Source organism: Heterodontus francisci, chromosome 17 (assembly GCF_036365525.1).
Source record: "Heterodontus francisci isolate sHetFra1 chromosome 17, sHetFra1.hap1, whole genome shotgun sequence".
Classification (NCBI taxonomy): Eukaryota; Metazoa; Chordata; class Chondrichthyes; order Heterodontiformes; family Heterodontidae; genus Heterodontus; species Heterodontus francisci.
The window spans coordinates 46,391,892-46,413,142 of NC_090387.1; the positions used below are offsets into that span (position 1 = coordinate 46,391,892).

At 40.2% G+C, this 21,251-nt stretch overlaps 1 protein-coding gene across 2 annotated transcripts in view; it reads right to left on the minus strand.

The window, feature by feature from the left end:
• Positions 1–2,208: 2,208 nt before the first annotated feature.
• The window catches only part of shcbp1 (SHC SH2-domain binding protein 1), a 43,402-nt gene continuing 24,359 nt past the window's right edge, over positions 2,209–21,251 (minus strand). For both annotated transcript variants that reach the window (XM_068049364.1, XM_068049363.1), the window contains 4 exons: positions 18,209–18,327; positions 14,295–14,381; positions 8,653–8,803; positions 2,209–3,517 (listed from right to left, as the gene is read on the minus strand). In XM_068049364.1, coding sequence (XP_067905465.1) covers positions 3,159–3,517; positions 8,653–8,803; positions 14,295–14,381; positions 18,209–18,327 — 716 coding nt within the window. In that variant the 3' untranslated portion in view covers positions 2,209–3,158. The remainder of the gene's footprint in view (positions 3,518–8,652; positions 8,804–14,294; positions 14,382–18,208; positions 18,328–21,251) is intronic.

A 21,251-nucleotide genomic window follows, 5' to 3' on the forward strand; every position in this document is an offset into this window, starting at 1 on the left:
AGGCAAGACTTGCCCTGGTGTTTCCACAATTCCACACTGGGACTTTTGGAGCCTCATCTAACATTCCCAGCCTCTGCAATCCACCTCAAAGTACTGTTAGATTCTGAGACCTCACTCCAATGTTAGTTCCCATGGCCCCTTCACGGCACATCCAGATCCTAAGGCTGCCCTGATGCTGATAAACCAGTGTCCCTGGCTCATCAGTAGTGCTACAGGATATCTGCTAATGTATATTAAAAGTCTTGTGTATGGCACTTATTTTCTATCCACAATTCATACTTCAAAAATTGTCTTCTGCATCATATTACCCATTAAGTTTAACCTGAAAAGACACACAAAACAAGTGTCAGATGGAAAAGTAGCAAGAGAGAGAATGAAAAAGGAAAACAAGAGAATGGGAGACAGATGTAGAGGAGAGATAAAGAACAGCCAGATGGCCAAGATAGATAGAACAAAAACCTATCCTCTGACTTGCCATGAACAATACTATAGAAAATTCATTGGTTGCAAAACACAATCTTCCCGAAGAGCAGTCTTTCTGAAAATAGTGTTACGGACAGGGGAGGGATGATAGGGATGGCTCCCCCTTTTTCACCTCTCAACTGTCCGAAGACAGTGTGTTTAAAAAAAAGTGTTTTTAAGGCAGAGGTAGACAGATTCTTGACAAACAAGGGAGTCAAAGGGTATTGGGGGAGGACGGAAAGTTGAGTCCACTAACAGATCAGCCATGAACTTATGGAATGGCGGAGCAGGCTCGAGGGGCCAAATGGCCCTACTCCTAGTTTGTATATTCATGTGTAACTCCTGAGTGCTTCAATTGTCAGGAACAGACAAATGATAGGTTTTCTCATGAGTTTTAAAAGAAAGATAAATGTTTATTGTTCAATACCTGAATATATGCAACTACACCCACTCTCACACTCATATAAATACTCACACACTCAAGAAAAGATTGTGATTATAAAAGTAGCATGCGTTTAGGTCTTATGAGTTAAAGAGTTCTCTGTTACACTTGCTTTTCTCCAGGGCTAAGACTTGAAACAATGCAGGCCTGTAATTTTTTTTTTTGTCCATTGAAGGAAAGCTCTGGAGGTTTAGGAGGACAGATTCACTGTTGTTTTATGTCCTCAATAGCAGATTTCTCTTTTTATACACCAGTCAAGGTTCAATGGAGAATCCCTGGTTCCTCAGGTGGGGAGTTCAGGGCCAACTCGAGTTTCTGCCGACAGAAACTTAAAGCTGGTGGTCTTACGCAGGGTCGTTTCTCTTTGTTGGCATAGATGTTTTCCACCTTGTCTGCCCAGAATATGCCTTATTAAAACCCCTTATCAGAAACCTAGTTTCTGGCATGTGACCAGATCATCTCTTTCCATTGTCCTCAAATGTTTCTGATGGTCAGGCCATTGTCATACAATGGACTTCGAGTATTCCTCATCCACATGCCATCTCGATAAAATAGAGCTTTTCACAGCCATATTTTGGATTTCAAGTTTGGAGTCAAAGAGTCTGCAACAGTATTCTGAACCCAATTTTTTTTACAAAGCCTGCTGACATCATCAGAATGCTCCAATTGGGACTCAGGATTCATAGTCACATAACATAAATTGTTCTTTCTATTCAAGGGTAATTCACTACTCATCGTTTACATGGAAAGATTGACAGAAAGCAGTTATTTCCTCTATATCTCTCAACTCCTTGTAGTCAATACTTACAAAGCTGAGTAGTACAATAGTCACAGGTTGGTCACATACGGTCTTCTGGGGTTACATTTATTCAACACAATGAACTTGGAATCTTTAATACAATTTTAAAGTGCAATTAGGGGTACTAAACAGTAACTAGTCACTCACCCTGAAATTAGAGCCTGATATAGCAATAATTTCCTGCTAAATATTGCTTTTCCCTTGAATGAGTTTATCACCCAACAATAAGAAAATCACTGCTTGTAATATAAAAGGAAGCCAATTAGATATTTAATTAAAAATGCTTGCAGTGTAATCAGGTTTTGTTTGGAATAAGGTTCTCAGTAATGAAATCAATAAACATGTCATTAATTACAAATGGCAGTGGCAAGAACTGAAAAAAGCAAAAAAGGGAGATAAAATAGTTTAAGTTTTGTTGACAATGCAAATTAAATACGTCCTATTTGTAAATATAGCATAAATATGCTTTCTTATATTTATTCCCAACTTTACCTTACAATAAAATACACTTTATTCAACAGTAAAATAGGTATTAATTCAATATTAATGTAAAGTTACAGGATATCACCTAGTGAAATTATCAAACATCTTTCTTTATTCAATAAACATAGTCAAGTTTGCAACACGGTGTAAAGCAAGTATATTAGAGGATAATTATTCAGAGTGGATAATTGGAAATAACCATTGAGTGACAGGAAAACACAGGCAGCCAAAAATTAGTTTATTGGTTAGACGGTGAGCTATCCATTTTCTAATGAACATAGCTGTCCTAAACTAGAATGAAACCAGAGATGAGGAAAGAATGTAGACAGATGAACATAAGTGATGAAAATAAAGGGACAGAAATTAATGAAGATGCAGAAAGAGATTGTGGCTCGTTTGTTGGGCATGTCAGGGCATTTGGGTTGGGTAGGGGATCGGATTGTGGGGGGAAGAAGAGGGATGCAAAGAGATTCTTGGGATTTTCACAATAGCTGCACATTTGGGGATCAATAGTTCCAGTAATGTGAAAAATTAAGACAACCAAGAATAACCCACCACTACAAACCTTACATTTTGAGGTTACATTTTATACAGCTAATTGAATTGTAACAAAGCAGCAAGTCTCTTTCGGCAGTTTATGGAAATAAATTCCTAAATCACCTTCAACACTACACAATTAATTGGCAAAAATTAGCTATAATTACATAGTATTTGAACAAATAGGTGCTGAGCTGGAACGATGACAAACCTGATTAAACACCCTTACTACTGAGAATACCTTAGATGTAGGACTACCCAAAAAAATTCCACCCATTGTCCCATTGTTTGCTGGACATTGAGATTTTGCTATTTTACATACACAAATGTACAAGTTAACTTTAAGCTGATGAAAAATATTAAGTTATACAGCTGCTTTTAAAATAATGTACAAATGTATTTCATACTTCTGGGTTCATATACATGACAATGGAGTTAAGAGTACACAATTCCAAAGCTTCCTTTTCCATTTTTCTTAAAATGGTTACCCACAATGGATAGAAACATCTTTTGCGACATTAAGTCGTCAGTCACCTCAGAGTCTACCGTCTCATTTAATCTACTTCTGGACTGTTCCCTCTTTGTTGCAGAAGTAGAAATTAGTTCATTTGTTACAGCGTCATCGCATTCAAAAGCATCAGAAGGATTCAATACTACAGCTTGTTCATATTTGTTAGAATTACACTCCTCAATTAATACATGTGGTATATTTTGTGTTTCACAACAGCCAGAATTTAACTCCAAATTGTTTTCATTGAAGTCACTCTGTGGATTCTGCTTTTGCTCTGTATCACCTAAAGGATAGAAAGTCAGTAAGATAAATATTCAGATTTTTTTTGTTTATTGTACAATTTTTTGGTTTCAGATTAAAAAGTGCCATAGTAATATGTTAATTTAATCCTTTTTTTGTAACCGAGTTGAGTTTTTTTGCAATAGTTGGTAGGGGTCTCTAAACAGTACTTCAACTTGTATTTCCAGATAACAAAATTGGATTTTTCCAGAAATATTCAACATCTGCAAAAATCAAGTTGGTACAGGGGAAAGGGGGGGGATAAACTCACTAAATTACAACCAAAGCAAGTTTCTAACTCACAAATATTCTGCAAATATTGTAGAATTGTAGGGAAATAATTTGAAGAGAGAAAGGGAAAGAAAGAGATAATATATAGTTGCTTGGTAGCAATGAACTTGAGTGTTGCTCAAAAAGAGAGACATGCTGTCCAAGTTTTTTGTCTTGCACTCATCAGGACAGAATGACAAATTTCAAAGGGGAGCAATAATTTATATTGCATGAGAAAAGGGTGTTGATTGGTCGAGGCATTGCCATGGAGAATGCACCAAGGAACTATTATCCCCAATGCTTTGTTTAATTCAGAAAAAAGTGCAATGCCTGGACATATTCCTTTTGCTTGCACAGATCAGGTCCCTGCATATGAATATATGTAGCTTCTAGTAAGTTTGAGTGAGCCATATTGCGAGCCCAACTTATATGTTATATATATAAAATGATATATATTATTTATATCTATATAGATACAATATATAAAGATATATATTATATACATCAAAAACATGTATCTGGTTAAGATATATGTTGAGATATGCAACATTGGCAAGGCCATCTATAGTTGTGCTGAAAAGGTAGTGGAGAACTCTCGCAGTTCTTGTGATGTTCCCAGAATAGTATTAGGTAGACATTTCCAGAAAAGGGGATGTATGACAGATGTCAGCTTGATAATACAAGGGAGAATCAGGCTGAATAAAACTAAGTGGGGACAAAAGGATATAATAGATTTGCAGCGAACATAAAAGGGAATCTGAAAGATCTTCTATAGGCATAAACAGTAAAAGGGTTGTAAGAGGAGCTGTGGGGCTGATTAGGGACCAAAATGGAGATAGAAAGCAAGGCTGAAGTACTAAATGAATTATTTGTATCTGTGTCTACCAAGGAGGAGGAATTTACCAAAGCAATGATAAACCAGGAGGTTGCCCAGATACTGGATAAAGATAAAAATAAACAGAGGTACTAGAAAGGCTGACAGTATTTGAAGTGGCTATGTCACCTGGTCTGGATGGGATACATTCTAGGTTGCTGAGGAAAGGAAGTCAGGGTAGAAATTGCAGAGATGCTCGTCACAATCTTCAAATTCTCCTTAGATACAAGGTTGTGCCAAAGGACTGGAGGATTGCAAATGTTGCACCCTTATTCAAAAAAGGATAAACCTGACAGTTATATCCAGTCAGTTTAACACTGGTGGTGGGAAAGTATTTAGAAGCAATACCAGGGAGAAAATTAAAAGCTCCTTAGACAAATATAGAATAAAGGACAGCGAGCAAATATTTGTTAAGGGCAAAAAAAATGACCAACTTGATAGGTTTTTTTTTTGAGGAGGTAACAGAGAGCGCATGAGGGCAGTGCAGCTGATATTGTGTGCATGGTGTCACGCTCACGTAAAGTGCAGCAATTGACAATACATAACCCAAACTGGAGTTTCAAAAATAACTTTTCCTTTAAAAAAAGTGGACAATGTGCTGCAAAATCACCGAAGGTCAAACGACCTATGCCTGTATATTCAAACTGTCTTACCGTCTGTTACTGACAAAATGATACATTCCAAGCTAAGAAGGGTCAATTACACCATCCTGAACCCATCAAGAGACATTTTTGAATTGAATGGGTTCTTCAAAAACAAAGCAAGTGTGAAGTAGCCACATCCTAGCCATTGTTGGTCACCACAGGGAGGGGGTTCTGCGCCTCCCAACAGAGGCAACATTTTGACCTCAAAAAGTGGGGAGGGAGATCCAGCGAAAGCCAAAGAAGTAGTTCTACTGAGAATTCTACACTTCAACTTGTTGCAGCAGAGAACTGAAAGTGATCAGTCTCCAGACTGAAATCTCAATCACCAGGAAAATCTACAAATAACCCTGCAACTTTAAAAGATATGTTGTCCTGAGAAGATTCAACAGGTTTACCAGGAACCCTGAACACCTAACTAACTTCAAACCACTTAGCACCTTTTCCTCTCTATTCATGTGCACGCGTGCGCAGGTGCAGTTGTGACAATTTTGAGTATGAATAATGCTCAATAAGTTGTTAATCTTCTGTTTTAAACCCACAAGAAAACCTGTTGCCATCTGTTTATATGACAAATAAAACACAAAGGGGTTAAAACCCTAATAACTAAAAAACTTGCTGTGGTCAGTTAGGAGGTGAACCACACACACCCCTTAGCACCTGGCTGTAACAATGGACTTTCAAAAGTTATTTGATAAAGTACCACTATTAAGCTTGTTAGCAAAGTTAAAGTCCATGGGATTAAAGGGGTAGTAGCAACATGGATACATTGGCTAAGGGATACAAAGTGACATAGTAGTGAATGGTCACTTTTCAGACTGGAGGTAGCTATACAATGGAGTTTCTCAAGGTCAGTACAAGAACCACTGCTGTTTTCGATGTACATACATGATTGGAATGGGGGGGGGGATAGGGGTACAGGGCACAATTTTGAAATTTGCAAATGGCATGAAACTTGGAAGTAAACAGTGAGAAAGATGGCAATCGATTTCAAGAGGACATACACAGGCTGGTGGAATGGGCAGACACATGATAGATGAAATTCAGTGCAGAAAAGTTGTGCATTCTGGTAAGGGATAATACATGTTAAATGGTACAATTTTAAAGGGGGTGCAAGGAGAGCGCAACCTGAGGTGTTTGTGCACAGATCTCTAAGATGGCAGGACAGATTAACAAATCTGATCCTGGTCAGTATAAGTAGAGGCATGCAGTACAAAAACCAGGATGCTATACTAAACCTCGAGAAAATACTAGTTTGGCCCTAGCTGCGTATTGTGCCTAATTTGGGACACCAAACTTTAGGAAGAATGTGAAGGCTTTGAAGAGGGTATAAAGAGAATTCCAGAGATGAGGAATTACAGCTATATGGTTAGATTAGAGAAGGTGTGGTTATTCTCCTTACAGCAGAGAAGGCTAAAAGGAGATTTGATAGAGATGTTTAAAATCATGAAGGGTTGAGAGGGTAAATAGAGAAACTGTTTCCAATGGCGGAAGGGTCAATAACGAGGTGGCACAGATTTAAGGTGATTGGCGAAAGAACCAGAGGCAACATGATGAAAAATCATTTACATGCAGGATTTGGAACGTACTGCCTGATGAGGTGATGGCTACATTTTCAATAGTAGCCTTCAAAAACAGAATTGGATAAATACTTGAAGAAAGAATAGCAGAGATATGGGGAATGAGCATAGGTGAAGGGCTAATAATGGATTGATCTTTGCAAAAGCCAGCTTAGATTTGATGGACCAAATGGACTACTTCTGTGCTATAGTATTCTATGATTTGACTATTTTAGTGGTAGAGGTCATCAGAAGAGAGTAGTTAGTGAAGTAATCTTGTGAGCTATTGCAGTGCATCCTGTAAATAGCACATACTGCAGCCATCGTGCACCAGTGATGGAGGAGGTGCATGTTGATTCTTATAGCAATGGCATTGATGAAGCAAACTTCTCTGCCCTGAATAGTACCAAGCTTCAAGTGTTTCTGAAGCTGCACTCATCTGGGTGATTATTCCATCACAATGTTGACTTGAGCAGTGTAAATGATGGAAAGACTTTGAGGTGTGTAAAAATACAGGTTTGATATAATTTGACCAAATGTTACCAACATGATTCACAAGGCCAAAAGATTTTTTCAAAGTAAACTGTACTGCTGAATGCTGCAAGTTGTTTTTCACAGATAAGGAAGACCTTGGGCAGGAATGAACTGCTGAGACTATAACAGGTACAAGACATTCCCAAGCCTGATAAAGCAGATGAGAAGATCTGGGAAACAACTCTCAACCATTACTCAAATTGATCGGGAACTGAACTGGAGGGCGGGCTTTTACTTTTGTGTGACAAGGTCCTGTCACAATAACATCCAGACCCACTCCTGGAAAAAAAAGGTACAAAAGATGTTGTAAAAAAAGCACTTGCTGCAGTGGGGAGGGCAACTTGGTCAGTTGCCAATTCAAGAGCTACATCAAGTCACTGTAGAATTGACCACTGGCTGGTGTTTGTGCATATGAGGTTTTTGATTATAGTCGCTTGAGCTGAATGTAAAGTGGTAGATCTATGCATACTTATATGTAATTCGGATTACTGTGTGATAGTACCATCCGATGCTTCAATACAATCGCTTGCTGATTATTAAGTAAAAGGAACTTATTCCATAAATCTGTGGTTTGCACTGTTTGTTCCATGGATCAGAACTATAATCGGTTTGACAAAAAAAGTCTTACAGGAGTCAGGAAGTAAATCTGACTCTGGTCTGTTTTTGTAGCTATGGTGTTGATACGGTTTGATCAATTTGACATCTGATAAATGGTGATCCCTAAGATAGTGGGGGTGGGAACTCAGCAATGGTGGTACCATTGAAAGTCATATGGATATGGCTGGGCTCTCTTGTTCAAGATAATCAATACCTGCCATTAGCACTGGCCTGGATGTTATCCAAGTACTGCTGTATGCAGGCATAGGTTTGTTTCATACTCGGAAGTGTGAATCGAGCTGAACACTGGAACCAACAACCCCTTTCCTGACCATATGATAGAGGGAAGGTCTTGAACATTTCCACATTTCTTGTGTATGAAATGCATTTCACAATAAAAATGTATAAATATTTCACTGCCAGCCCATTCAGCATATTCAAAAACTATTCATAGTAGATTTATGATTTACATATATAGTATTCAAAGCACAAAAAACAGGCCATGTGGCCCAACAGGGCCATGCCAGTGTCTATACTCCACATGAACTTCCTCCCACCCTTCATCTAAACCCATCAGCATATCCTTCTAATCCTTTCCTCTTGATTCAGATCACAAGTAACAAACTTAAGTTAATCAACTTACATGAATTCTTTTTCCACTTACTTGTGGGTTGTGTTGCAATTGCAAAAGGAGGTTTCTTTTTTGGAAAGTGTATTGCAAATTTGGCCATTGTGATACCATAGTCTTCGTGGTTATGAATCAGATTGTTCATCATTGTTATTTTTGGCACATCATATAGTTCCTCCATGAAATTCTGCAACAAATGTCAAGTACAAGTGATACGGCATTCTTGAACAGTTTTACGGCACATGTACAGGTTACAACTGGATGCAAGACACTCATACATGCGAAAATACCATCATCACACATAGTATGAACATGTGGGCATTTCTTTACCTCCCTCTCCCTCCTCCACCATATTAGGGGTAAAAAATTCTATAAGGACCACTAGCAGGTGTAGGATTGACATGTGATTACCCCACATCCAGTGGAAGTGACGCAGGCAACATGCAAACCATCCCACTACCTGCTCATCTATATGATTGTTGCGTGCAGCCCAGCACTAAACGTGCTACTGAGTAGCTGCATGCTCAGCAGGGGATCCAACTTCATGCGAGGCTAGTCCCAGTTAAAGCTAGACTGCACTTAAAGCCAGCATCCACCTCTTAAAGGAGACGTGCATTCTGGCTACAGCAGGTGCTGGGAAAGACACCCTGAGCAGGAAGAAATAGTGATGGAACAGCAGGACAGAGACGGGCTCCCTGGAACTCAGACGTAGCCCTGGAGACCTTAGTGCAGGAGATGGAAAGGGTGAGAGATCATCATTCTGCAGGGGAGTCAGAAGGCCCTCTGGCATACAATGCAAAGACAGTGGGAGCAGACAGAGGTCAATGACAGGGATCTGGCCCTGAAGATCTGGATACAGTGCTAGAAAAAGTTCAATGACCTCACATGAGTACTCAAGGTCAATGAATGTATCTTCAAATGTCATCTCCTAACAACCTCATACACTGCGCAATGTACCACACCTCCATCACTCACCCATCTGCAATCTCGAGCAATCAAGAGTCATGCCTAACATTTATATGCTCCATCTCACCCTCACATACTTACCACTACTGCAAGCCTCACACCCACATCTTGCAGCTTCCACATACTTGCAGCTATTAAGCTAGAACAGACAAAACCCAAATGCTTGGCAACACATTCTCTTGTCGGACAAGGTGGCACATAACTAGAGACAACAGCAACAACAAACCAGCAGGGGAACAGGCACGGCTGCACAACCTCAACCCTTAGAGGAGACAGTGCTCGGCATTATTTGCACAGCAATCACTGAGCCCATGGCAACCAATGTCACTGAAGCCATCCAGAATGATTATGTTCCTATGTAATGCACCTTCTCAAATCGCACTTCATCCTCATTACGCAATCTGGTGTGATGTACAAGGTGCAGATGATGCTTCCCATCACTCCGCTTTCCTCACCTAATCCTCCCCTTATGCATTTACGCTTTCAGATACCCAAAAACTGTCACCTTGCCAGCCAGGGGTGCCCAAGGATGAAGGCCCAGAGGAAAAGCAGATCTCTGAGGAAGTATCACTTTTTTTTTAGTGATACAGCACTGAAACAGGCCCTTCGGCCCACCGAGTCTGTGCCGACCATCAACCACCCATTTATACTAATCCTACACTAATCCCATATCCCTACCTGTCCCTATATTTCCCTACCACCTACCTATACTAGGGGCAATTTATAATGGCCAATTAACCCATCAACCTGCAAGTCTTTGGCATGTGGGAGGAAACCCACACAGACACAGGGAGAACTTGCAAACTCCACACAGGCAGTACCCAGAATTGAAAGATCTGATCTGAAAGATCAGTCCACAGCCACCAGCTCAAGATACTGGCTCTGCACATGCCTTAGACAGTAGTATAGAGGCAGGATCTGTATGTATTGCATCACTGGGCACAAGTGAGCTTCAGTTGGGCCAGGGAAAAATAAATAGCACATATGCCAGCTCACTGGAAGGCAAGGTCACAGACGAGTTCTGCTGTAGGGGACTCAGATGAGGGACTTCGACGGGGCTGTATACAGGAAAAGGCTAATGGGCATACACACTGAAATGCTTGGTATAACGGCTGGCCTCCCACAGAGCATGTTGTCACCATCTAGAAATATGGAGACGTCCGGTTTCAACTTGGTACAGGGCTTTGTGCAGATCTTGGAACCCATCTTTTCCAGCGTGGAAATGGTAGACAACTCCTTAACAATTGTGGGTCCAGCCATGACGCAGCGCCTGATCACTGATGTCTTAGCTCCCATTGCAGAGTAGGTAGAAGCCACTCAATATTTGAGTGTTGCAGTGAAAGCTCAAACTGAGGTCATTAGATGCTCAAACTGAGGTCATGAGCGCCCAGCTTGGTGCCATCATGGTTGCAGATACCAATGCTCAAAGTGAGACCATGCAAGCTCCAACAGACCATCAATCTGTGCTCCAGCAGGTTACTAGGATTGCCGAGATGCCACCCGAGGAGCTGGCACAGGCTCAATGGTGCACAAACCTGCTGTTCCCTATCAGGAAGGCAGCATTTGTGTTCTCACACTGCTAATCTACCACTACCCCTATTGTTGCCTTTTTCAGACAGCCAGCCCAGACTGCTGCCATGCAGCTGAGGTGGTACAGTCTGAAGCTGGGCTCTCAAGCCCAGAGCTGACTGAATACAAGGCCAACTGCAGTCTCTCCCATTGAAAGTCAGCTGTCTTCCACCAGCCATTGGTGCAGCACTGCGTAGGAGCACCACACCAGGCAAAGGCACCCATAAGACAGTCACTAAGGGAATGCACAAGGCTGATTAGTTGAGTATTGTATGGAGCATTGGATGCATTGTTGGATAAAAGCTTGTATGGAATGATTGAATTATGGTGTCTTTTATTTCAGGATTTTTTTATTCATTCATTCATTCCTGGGATTGTGGGCGTCGCTAGCTAGGCCAGCTTTATTGTCCATCCCTAACTGCCCTTGAGAAGGTGGTGGGGAGCCGCCTTCTTCAATTGCTGCAGTCCTTGGGGTCCAGGTACACCAACGGTGCTGTTAGGAAGGGAGTTCCAGGATTTTGACCCAGCAACAGTGAAGGAATGATGATATACTTCCAAGTCAGGATGTTGTGTGGCTTGGAGAGGAACTTGCAGATGATTGTGTTCCCATGCATCTGCTGCCCTTGTCCTTTTAAATGGAAGGTGCTGTCAAAGGAGACTTAGTGTTTTGCTGCAGTGCATCTTGTAGATGGCACACACTGCTGCCACTGTGTGTTAGCGGTGGAGGGAGTGAATGTTTGTGAATGGGGTGCCAATCAAGCGGGCTGCTTTGTCCTGGATGGTGTCAAGCTTTGGCCAAGAGTACACTGTAGTGGTCCATAACAGAGAGCTGGTAATGTGGGTAAATGTGGAGCAGTGATATAGGGACTTTTCCAGGGGAACCAGAGTCCAGAGCGATCCTCCTCCAGTCACAGAAGCCCTGGTGGGTAGTGCTGTGCCTTCATGATGGCCAGGTTGTGTTGGATGCAGCAGACCACTATAAATTGGGGGAAGACACACCAGCAAGTACTGGAGGGCTCCTTCCAAGTCGTGCAGGCAGTGGAATTGCTCATGACTCCACAGTGTTCCTCGCTGCAGCATGGTTGTCATTGCAGAGCATGTCCACATGTGGTCAACTGGCAAAGTGGAGGGGAATGGCTGACTCAAGCAGGACGAAAGCATAGTGACTGTTCCAAGATAGCAGGCGTTCACCAGCATGATGGTCAGGACATGGTTGCAAACCAGCTGCATGTTCAGCAAGTGGAATCCTTGTAGTATGGCACGTCTCCCCACTGAGATATGGCACCCACAGCTCCATATCGTGCAGTTGATGTCTCCATGAACTATGGGGAAGCCCACTATCCTGGCAAAGCCACTTGTCCGCCCTTCCTCTAAGTGTATATGGCCTCAGTGACCTCCCAGATGCAGCGATGGATGGGGAATCTATACATTGGCAATGTCACCAGCTTCAGCCTGGAAGGATTCACTAGCTTAGAAATCAAGGGCTACTGTAACCTTAACAGCCACTGACAGCACTGTCCTCAGCCTGCTCTAGGTTTCAGTTTTGTTTCGAGGAGGTGGCACTGTTCTATAACCATCTCCTTGGTGAAAAATAGCTGCCACAGACTGCTCCTGAGCTGCAAGGAGGTAGGGTCTGAAGACTCTAGATGGCAAAAGACTCATTCTGAGAGCTCCCCTCCTCCTTCTGCGAACAGCTTCTCCTCTCTGATGCCTCTGCTCCATCTTCGAGACACTGCAAGTCAAGGGAAACTGTAATAGCCTCCATGTGAGCAAGTGGTTTCTCAGAAGTTTTTCAAAACGACACCATTCCTTCCAAAAGGGCCACCACCACTCTCTTCTGACTGAAACAACTTCTGTCAACACCTTCAACAACACAGTACTTTCACTAACTGCGGCAGCAAAAAGACTTCACCCAAAGGTTGAATGATAATGCCTTTAAATAGTGCTGGTTAGTGGGGTCGGGGGCGGGTGGGAGAGTCCTCATGCAGCAGAACACATGTTCAGCTGTACCTGTTTAAGAGAGGGTGGTAACAGGACCGGCCATGTCCAGAATGGCAGATTGGGTGCCAAATCAGCATTAGACACTGACTGGCATCACATCTGCCCAGTCTGCATGCGTCTGATGCACACACACACGGGACACCTGCGCGATGGGCTTCAAAACAGGGCAATCAGCATGGGCCACATCAGAGGTCATCAGGAGCCAACCCCCACTATTTTCTCCTTACCCATTTCCATAACATCGAAACCAGGGGTGCTGCAGAGCCAAATTTTATGGCTTAGATGGGTTTCTGCCTTAGAGCCATAGGGAGGTTGCTAGTTTCCATAAATACTAGTATAAGAAATTCCTTCAGCAGCAGGTTCAAATATTTGAATGGGCTATTTCAAATAATATAGGGATTGATTTTCAACTTGTCATTGGGGCATAAAACTGGATGCAGATCAGCCACTTGTTATAGAAACCACCTGACTGAAGTGAATATGAAAAGTTAGGTTCCCTCTAGAATAGACAGTCAATTTCCAAAGAAAAATGTTATGCCCAAGTGGCAAGTTGAAAATTTACCCCTAATATTTAACCTCCATTTAGCAAAAGTGTAAACAATGCACCAGTAATCGAAATTATTTGATCTAACCACACCTTGAAAACATGAACTGAGGTACGTCATGAAGATTTAAAAAAATAATCCAACTATATAATTAACCTATCCTAGGTTAACTATACAATAATTTAGAAATACTAATACCTTGCTATAATTACTCTATCATTTCTATAGTGTCCCCCCATTATATGAAGCTATTTCGATTCTCCACTCTTCACTTACCAAACCTCTGTATCCGCTCAAGTCTGGAACTGCTTCCCTACATCCTTCTGCCTCCATCTCCGTTTTTAGTCATCTACTCCTAGCCTATCTTTTTGATCAAACTTTCGGTTATCCTTGCTGGCTTGGCTTTTGTTTTCTCAAATATTTCTAATCTGTCAAGTGCAATAGATTTTTTTCCCATATAAGGCAATATATGTTGCTATTGTAATAAAAACAAGAAATGTTGGAATCACTCAGCAGGTCTGGCAGCATCTGTGGAAAGAGAAGCAGAGTTAACGTTTCTATTGTATTGTTTACTTACCCAAATACTTTTGGGCTTACCTGAATGAGTATTCCCTCCTTGCAGTGATGTATATCATTGCCAAACAGCTCACACGTGCTGCTAGGATAAATTTCAAGTCCTGCCCCCTGTTGAATACAAAAACATTTTAATCCTTTTCCTGTTAAGCTTCCTTGTAGATCAAAGTATTTTCCCTTAATCCTCTCTCTTGAAACACACATCCAAAACAATAACAAATTTCCCACATTAGCGGGAACCAAACTTTCAATTCACACACTTTCGTTCCAAATTTCTATGACCAATAGTTTAGCATTTTGAGTGTCATTTTATTTCAGTAATATGTCTAATTACATTAGCCTCAACCAATACTCCTTTTCTTAGGCAGTCCTTCCAGATCAAGAATGACTTCCTGCCACTCCAGTTCGATGGGTTCTGAGTTGGCTGATAAGTCCAATGCATGATCTGCAGGCACTGACACAAGGGGCAAGTAGATGAGTAGTTAGGAGGTTTTTGTCCTCCCTCCGATGCCTCAACTTCACCACCGTATGTTCCTGACAAAGTCCCTCGAGGTGTACGATGCCTTCCCGAATAAGCTTTCTCCATCGAGGATGGTCACAAGCCAGGGACTTCCCACAAGTAGATAGGGACGTTTGATCTCTAAAGCATTTCCGCTGCCCTCTTGGGAGTCTCCTGCCACGACTAAGTTCTGAGTAGAGTCTGGTGTCAGGCATGCCGGCAACCTGTCTCACCCAGCGGATCAGGTTTTGGGCAATTAGCGCCCAGATGCTGGGCAGATTGTCTCGGGAGAGGACTTTGCTGTTGGACCACTTTTCGCGCCACCAGATTTAGAGGATCTTGCAGAAGCAGCTCTGGTGGTACTGCTCCAGTGCTTTGAGATGCCTGCTGTAGGTTGTCCAAGTCTCCAAAGCATATAGGAGTGCAGGGATCACTGCTGTTCAGTAAACCATGATATTAGTCTCGGGTTTGAGATCCTGATCCTCTAATACGCTCTTCCTCAGTCGGCTGAAAGCTGAGCTGGCACATTGGAGATGATAATGAACCTAGTCATTTATATCTGCCTTTGCCAAAAGGAGGCTACCAAAATATGGAAAATGGTCCACATTTTCCAGGATCTTGCCACTGATCTTGATTGATGGTGGAGATAGTGTGCTATAGGAGCTGGTTGGAAGAGGACCTTCATTTTCCACATGTTTAGTGAAAGACTCATTCTCTCATGCTTCTGAGATGGAGTCGACAAAGATCTAGAGCTCAGTTTCAGAGTGAGCACGTACGCAAGCATCATCTGCGTGCTGAAGCTCGACGACTGAGGTTGGAATAATTTTGGTTTTGGATTGAAGGCAGTGTAAGTTGAACAGTTTCCCATCTGTTCTGTAGATTACCTCCTCACCTGCGGGTAGTTTGCTGGAGGTGAGGTGTAGCATTGCAGCAAGGAAAATGGAGAAGAGGATTGGTGCAATGACACAGCCTTGCTTGACTGCGGTTTTGACTGAGATAAGGTCTGTGGTGGTTACGTTGGTGAGGATCAACCAATACAGCCAGCTAAGGGATTCCACCCAACTTAAGTTTGATCTTTTTCTTTATTCTCATCTACATCATCCAGTTTCTTTAATTGTTTAACTTTGTGGAAATAAAGCATTTCCATAACCTTTTGTTCTTTTGCTTTTCATGATCTAGTTCTTACTTTAACCACTGGAATGAAACGGTGTGTCAGATAGTTTACAGTTACTAATGTAACAGACTTCTATTATGGAGTTAAATTGAAGGATGGTGGCAGGGATGATGGGGTGCGGGGAGGGTTTTCTCTTTCGAAATTTCACTCATGGCTCCCCAATTTACAAGAAATCTTAAGAAAACAAGCAGTAATTAGGTAGGATTAAATAGAACAGTTGCTCACATAAGACTTTTCATGATAATTTCAAACAAACCCATCCCCTTCCAATTTTCTTTCAATTGAACCAAATATGATCACTTTGTATTGGCAAAAATAACGATCATGCCAGGAGTCAAAGTAATGCGACGAAAGCAGGAACAGGCTACTGAGTTGGATGATCAGCCATGATCATAATGAATGGCGGAGCAGGCTCGAAGGGCCGAATGGCCTACTCCTGCTCCTATTTTCTGTTTCTTTTCCCTAACTACTGAATGCTTAAAAGATCTGCAGGATAAAAGTGATCTTAATTAATTGAAAGATACAATTCATAAAATACTGTGCTTATGTTCACTGGATCAGGGTCAATGCTTTGCAGCTAGATAAAGCAATAGATTTTCGCAAATGATAATTTCCTCAATTATAGTACATCTAAAAAGATGTGCCAACAAGATGTATCTGTAATTAAAGGGTAAAATTAAACCCTTCATTAGGAATTTGTTGCATGCTATCTCTTATTAATGGTGGGTTAAGTGTTCAGCTTCAGGTCAAGCACATTCTGGTCATTTCTTGAAAAATAATTTTTGATTCAGTCAATCTTTGCCCCTATTAACATGAAACCTACATAGACATTCGTCAATTATGATAGTCTGTTAGAAATGATTCTGTACTTCAGAATCTTTCTACATCTTGTATACATCAAGCTGATGTCCAACATTAGAACAACTTAAGATTTTTCACTGGAAATGCAACAAACTTCAGAATTTTTTTCTTAATGTTTTGTCCTGGAACAAACTACCAAAATATGTGGGAATTGCAACAGTCCTTTGAGAGAGAAAGCCAACACTTCCAGTTAGACAGTAAGCTGCTAGCTAGTTTTGGTTATGTTGGATTGCAAAAGGTATTTCCTCAGTTATCCTGAATTGACGTCATATTTCATGGCCTCTCCAAGGAGGAAGCATGATTAGGAGTGGGTGACTTGTGCATGTAGTTGTATCAAGTCTGGATACAGCAGACTCTATAGGACTGATGATTCTAACTTCAAAAAATATTCACTATGTTGTTAAAAAAAAAAAATGACTGAGTTTAGCTCAAAAATGTAATTTTGCATTGCCTCAAATGACAATTAAAACTGCCAAGATTTTAATTACAAAAAATATTCTGCTGCTTCACTAAGTGAATATGACATTTTAAATCACATTTCTTTAAAGCAAATCAACCTTAGAGCAAAGATCACTGTATTCAGCTTAAGACAACAAAAAACTTTAAATCATTGCTGTCTCAACCTCAAAGCCTATTACAACCCTAGATTCACATCCTATATCAACATACTATATTCATACTTTATTTCTTCTAGCTACAAAATACTATTTTTGAAAAATTACAAATAAATTCCATTGCTAAGTTTTCAAGAAATAAACTCCAGCCACTTCTTGGGTCTGCTTTGTTACAAAAAAAATATATTTTCAAAAATCCGAATTTGTGTTAAAAATGGACACAAGAAAAATAATTAACAGCTTTGGGCTTCTGTACATAATTCTAATATCAAAAGAGCAGTCAATTTATTCTTCAGTATTTACCAGCCACTGGGAAGTTCACAAATATCTCCTCTGATAGCATGACCAAGAGGGAAAGAAGAAAATCAATTCCACTGTTACACACATCCTACCAGCCACAGCAAGTCCATTCTACCCTTTTACATCATGCCTAGTTTACAGCCATAGAAGTATGTAACAAGCAGAAAAAAAATGATGTGCTAAAAGTGAAAAGCAGTCATTTCTTGAAAAGCACAGAAAAGTGTATTTCTTGTTCAATTATGTAAACTAAAGACTATTTGTATACAATTTATACCTCCTGCTTGCTATGGAAACAAATATACAACTGATACATTTAGATCAAGGTCAGAGCACATGTGTGTGTTTCAATCATGCTGAAATCTGATAGTGTAGCATGTCATTATGCCGAAAGCCGAAACAAACCAAAACGCAAGGGATTATCACCCCGTTCAAGTATCTTTGCAGATCAGAATCCTATTTAAAATTCTGAAGATTTGTCATTAGACTATACCTTTGCTCCATACAGGTCACAATTTTTCATATGCAGTTTTGCTGAGGTTCTCAATACGACTCCTGTAGTGTCACATTGCAGTACACAATTCTCCAGTATAGCCTGGCCCTTACGGACACCTAAATAGTTAAAGTACAATAAACTGCTAAACAGTAGAATATTAGACATTTTAGATTTTATTCAGTAGAGTCTAAATTAAACAATAGATTTTGCATATTTCACTGATTAGAATATTCAGTGTTAAGTGTAGTTTGCTTACGCAACAAGTTAGACAAATTAGGAAATTACATCAGTTGTCAGCACAAAAAAGGTAGAGATATTTTAGCATATAGCAAAGATTCCACTAAAAGACAATTGTCAAAGCTTTTTAATATTGTAGCAATGATCTTCAGCCTAGCTGAACAGTTAGACAAGCGTTTTTAAATGTTCATTAGTTTTGCCCTTTTTGCCTGACACCCAATATAAATGTTAGTCTTTAACTTGTATGCTGATTAGAAAAAAAGTCATCCTGTAGAATCATAGAATTTTACAGCACAAAAAGGGGATATTTGGCTCGCGGTGCTTTGAAAGAGCTGTCCAATTTTGTCCCACATCCCAGCATTTTCTCCATCATCCTGCAAATTAGTCTTTTCAGCTACTGCGTTCTCAACTGAAAACTTGGACAGCTCAGAGATGGAAGTGGTAATCAAACCAAAAAGCTGTAAAATTAATCCTTATTAAAAACAAATTTTTTCCCTTATCCATATTTACACACTGAAAATCACCACTGCGCAACTAACCTTGAAGTCAATACTTCAGAACACAGCACAATGAATTATCGCAATTTTGTCTGTGTACAAATGTATAGACAGATATTTCAGATTCACAATTTAGAATCAAACAGCAAGAATCTAGGATAAAGAATTTATGATACTATTATTACTTGCACTTTCTACTACTAATTCACTACTCAGTTTATTTTCTACAAACCAATAATTAGTGCAGCAATTCACTGGAATGATTATACAAATACTGAGAGCAATTAACAGGAATGATTCAGTAGACTATTAAAAAGAAGCTTCTGCTTTGACAGTACTGTTTGCACAGGTCTGAAATACTAGGAATGCCTAACAATCAAGTCAACTTTCAGGTGCAGTGAGAATTTTAACATGAAGTGTCCCTTAAAATTAACTCTGAATTGTCAATGGATTTGACTTCCTTAGCTGGGGGCTTAATTCCCAAATATCTTAGCCAAAATATACATCCAGCAGTGCAGCACACTACCAGGAGGAAAGATCTGATGTTTGAAGGATTGGGAAGCCTGAAATCTATGTAGCAGTAAATTAAATTGATTGGAATGAATTTTGGCAATAAGTTGATTTAAATTGCTAACCATCAAAAGACATTGCACAATTTACAGTAAGTATCTAATCATCATCCCCTTTGCCAAGGAAAGCAGATTTCAAAATTTAAACAAAATGGCAATAGGAACAATGAGACTTAAAACAGAACATTTGAAGAAAACAAATCTTGAATGTGAAAGACCCATAAATGATAATTTTCCTAAAATATCATGAAAGTGTAAAGCAGCCAGTGACTTATGTAAGAGAAAGTAGGAAAATTCTGATAGTCAATTTTTAATGAATCTGCTCAATTCAACTGCAGAACCTAAATGTATCAAATCCCATTATACAGAATTCCTGATCTTTAAACTCAGTCCCAATTCAAGCATATTTCCCATATTAAATCACTTGTCATGTATAATTACATCAAATTATTCATATTTTTTCATGCAGAGCAGTTATCAGTATATTGCCTAATTTTATCCACAAGTCAGTACTCTAATTTGCCACACATTAACACTTGATGGATTCTTTTAATATGTTTTGTGCTGTATCAGTTTATATGACAGCACGGTCACCGGAATCAGAAGGTTGTGGGTTCAAGCCCCAGTCAAGGATTTGAGCATACAATCTAGGCCCACACTTCAGTGCAGTACTGAGGAAGTGAAACACACTCAGCAGAACAAGAGAAATCCTGAGCACTATAGTTTACAACCTGCAAAGCAAAAGCTAGTGCCAAAACTGACGAACGATTATTAACCTGAAGCGTTAACTCCGTTTCTCTCAGCACAGATGCTGCCTGGCCTAAGTATTTCCAGCATTTTCTGTTTTTATTTCAGATTTCGAGGATCCACAGTATTTTGCAATTAGATTAACAATAGTGGTTAATAAGCACATTAAACCTATTTCCTAAAATGTTAAAACGAAAAGCATATTTTTCCAAACAGGTGACACCAGGATTTAGGAGTTTTATTAGTCTACAGTAATTTAGCAAACAATGGCACAAGTTTTTCAAACTGCACATCCAGCAGCAAGTAGTTGATATATTAATTCCAAACATCTAGGCTAGAAGACTGCCTGTTCAGTTGTTACTACTGCATCTCTGATAGTAGGAATGAATATGTGGACAGGGAAGATAAACAATGGTGACCCCAATAACAGTAGCTGTCCATCCCCAAAACTATACAAATGAATGTTAATGTATATTTGAATCACATTTAGAGGAGTTTGTGCTCAAAATAAAGACATGTCCTCTGACAATGTGAGTGTGTCAAGATACTGAAGACATGAGAATAACTGATGCTTCTACAGTAAAGCACAACTAACAGTAATAAGGAAAGTATAATGGAGCAGAATTGCAGTAAGGAAGGGGATTTCTAATGAGTAGTTAAAATTTATAAAAATATAGCTGGGGGAAAGGAAATTATGATGCGATTAGGCAAGATTTAGGATGCGTAGGATGGGGAAGGAAACTGCAGGGGATGGGCACAATCGAAATGTGGTGCTTATTCAAGGAGCAGCTACTGCGTGTCCTTGATAAGTATGTACCTGTCAGGCAGGGAGGAAGTTGTCGAGCGAGGGAGCCGTGGTTTACTAAAGAAGTTGAAGCGCTTGTCAAAAGGAAGAAGGCGGCTTATGTTAGGATGAGACGTGAAGGCTCAGTTAGGGCGCTTGAGAGTTACAAGCTAGCCAGGAAGGATCTAAAGGGAGAACTAAGAAGA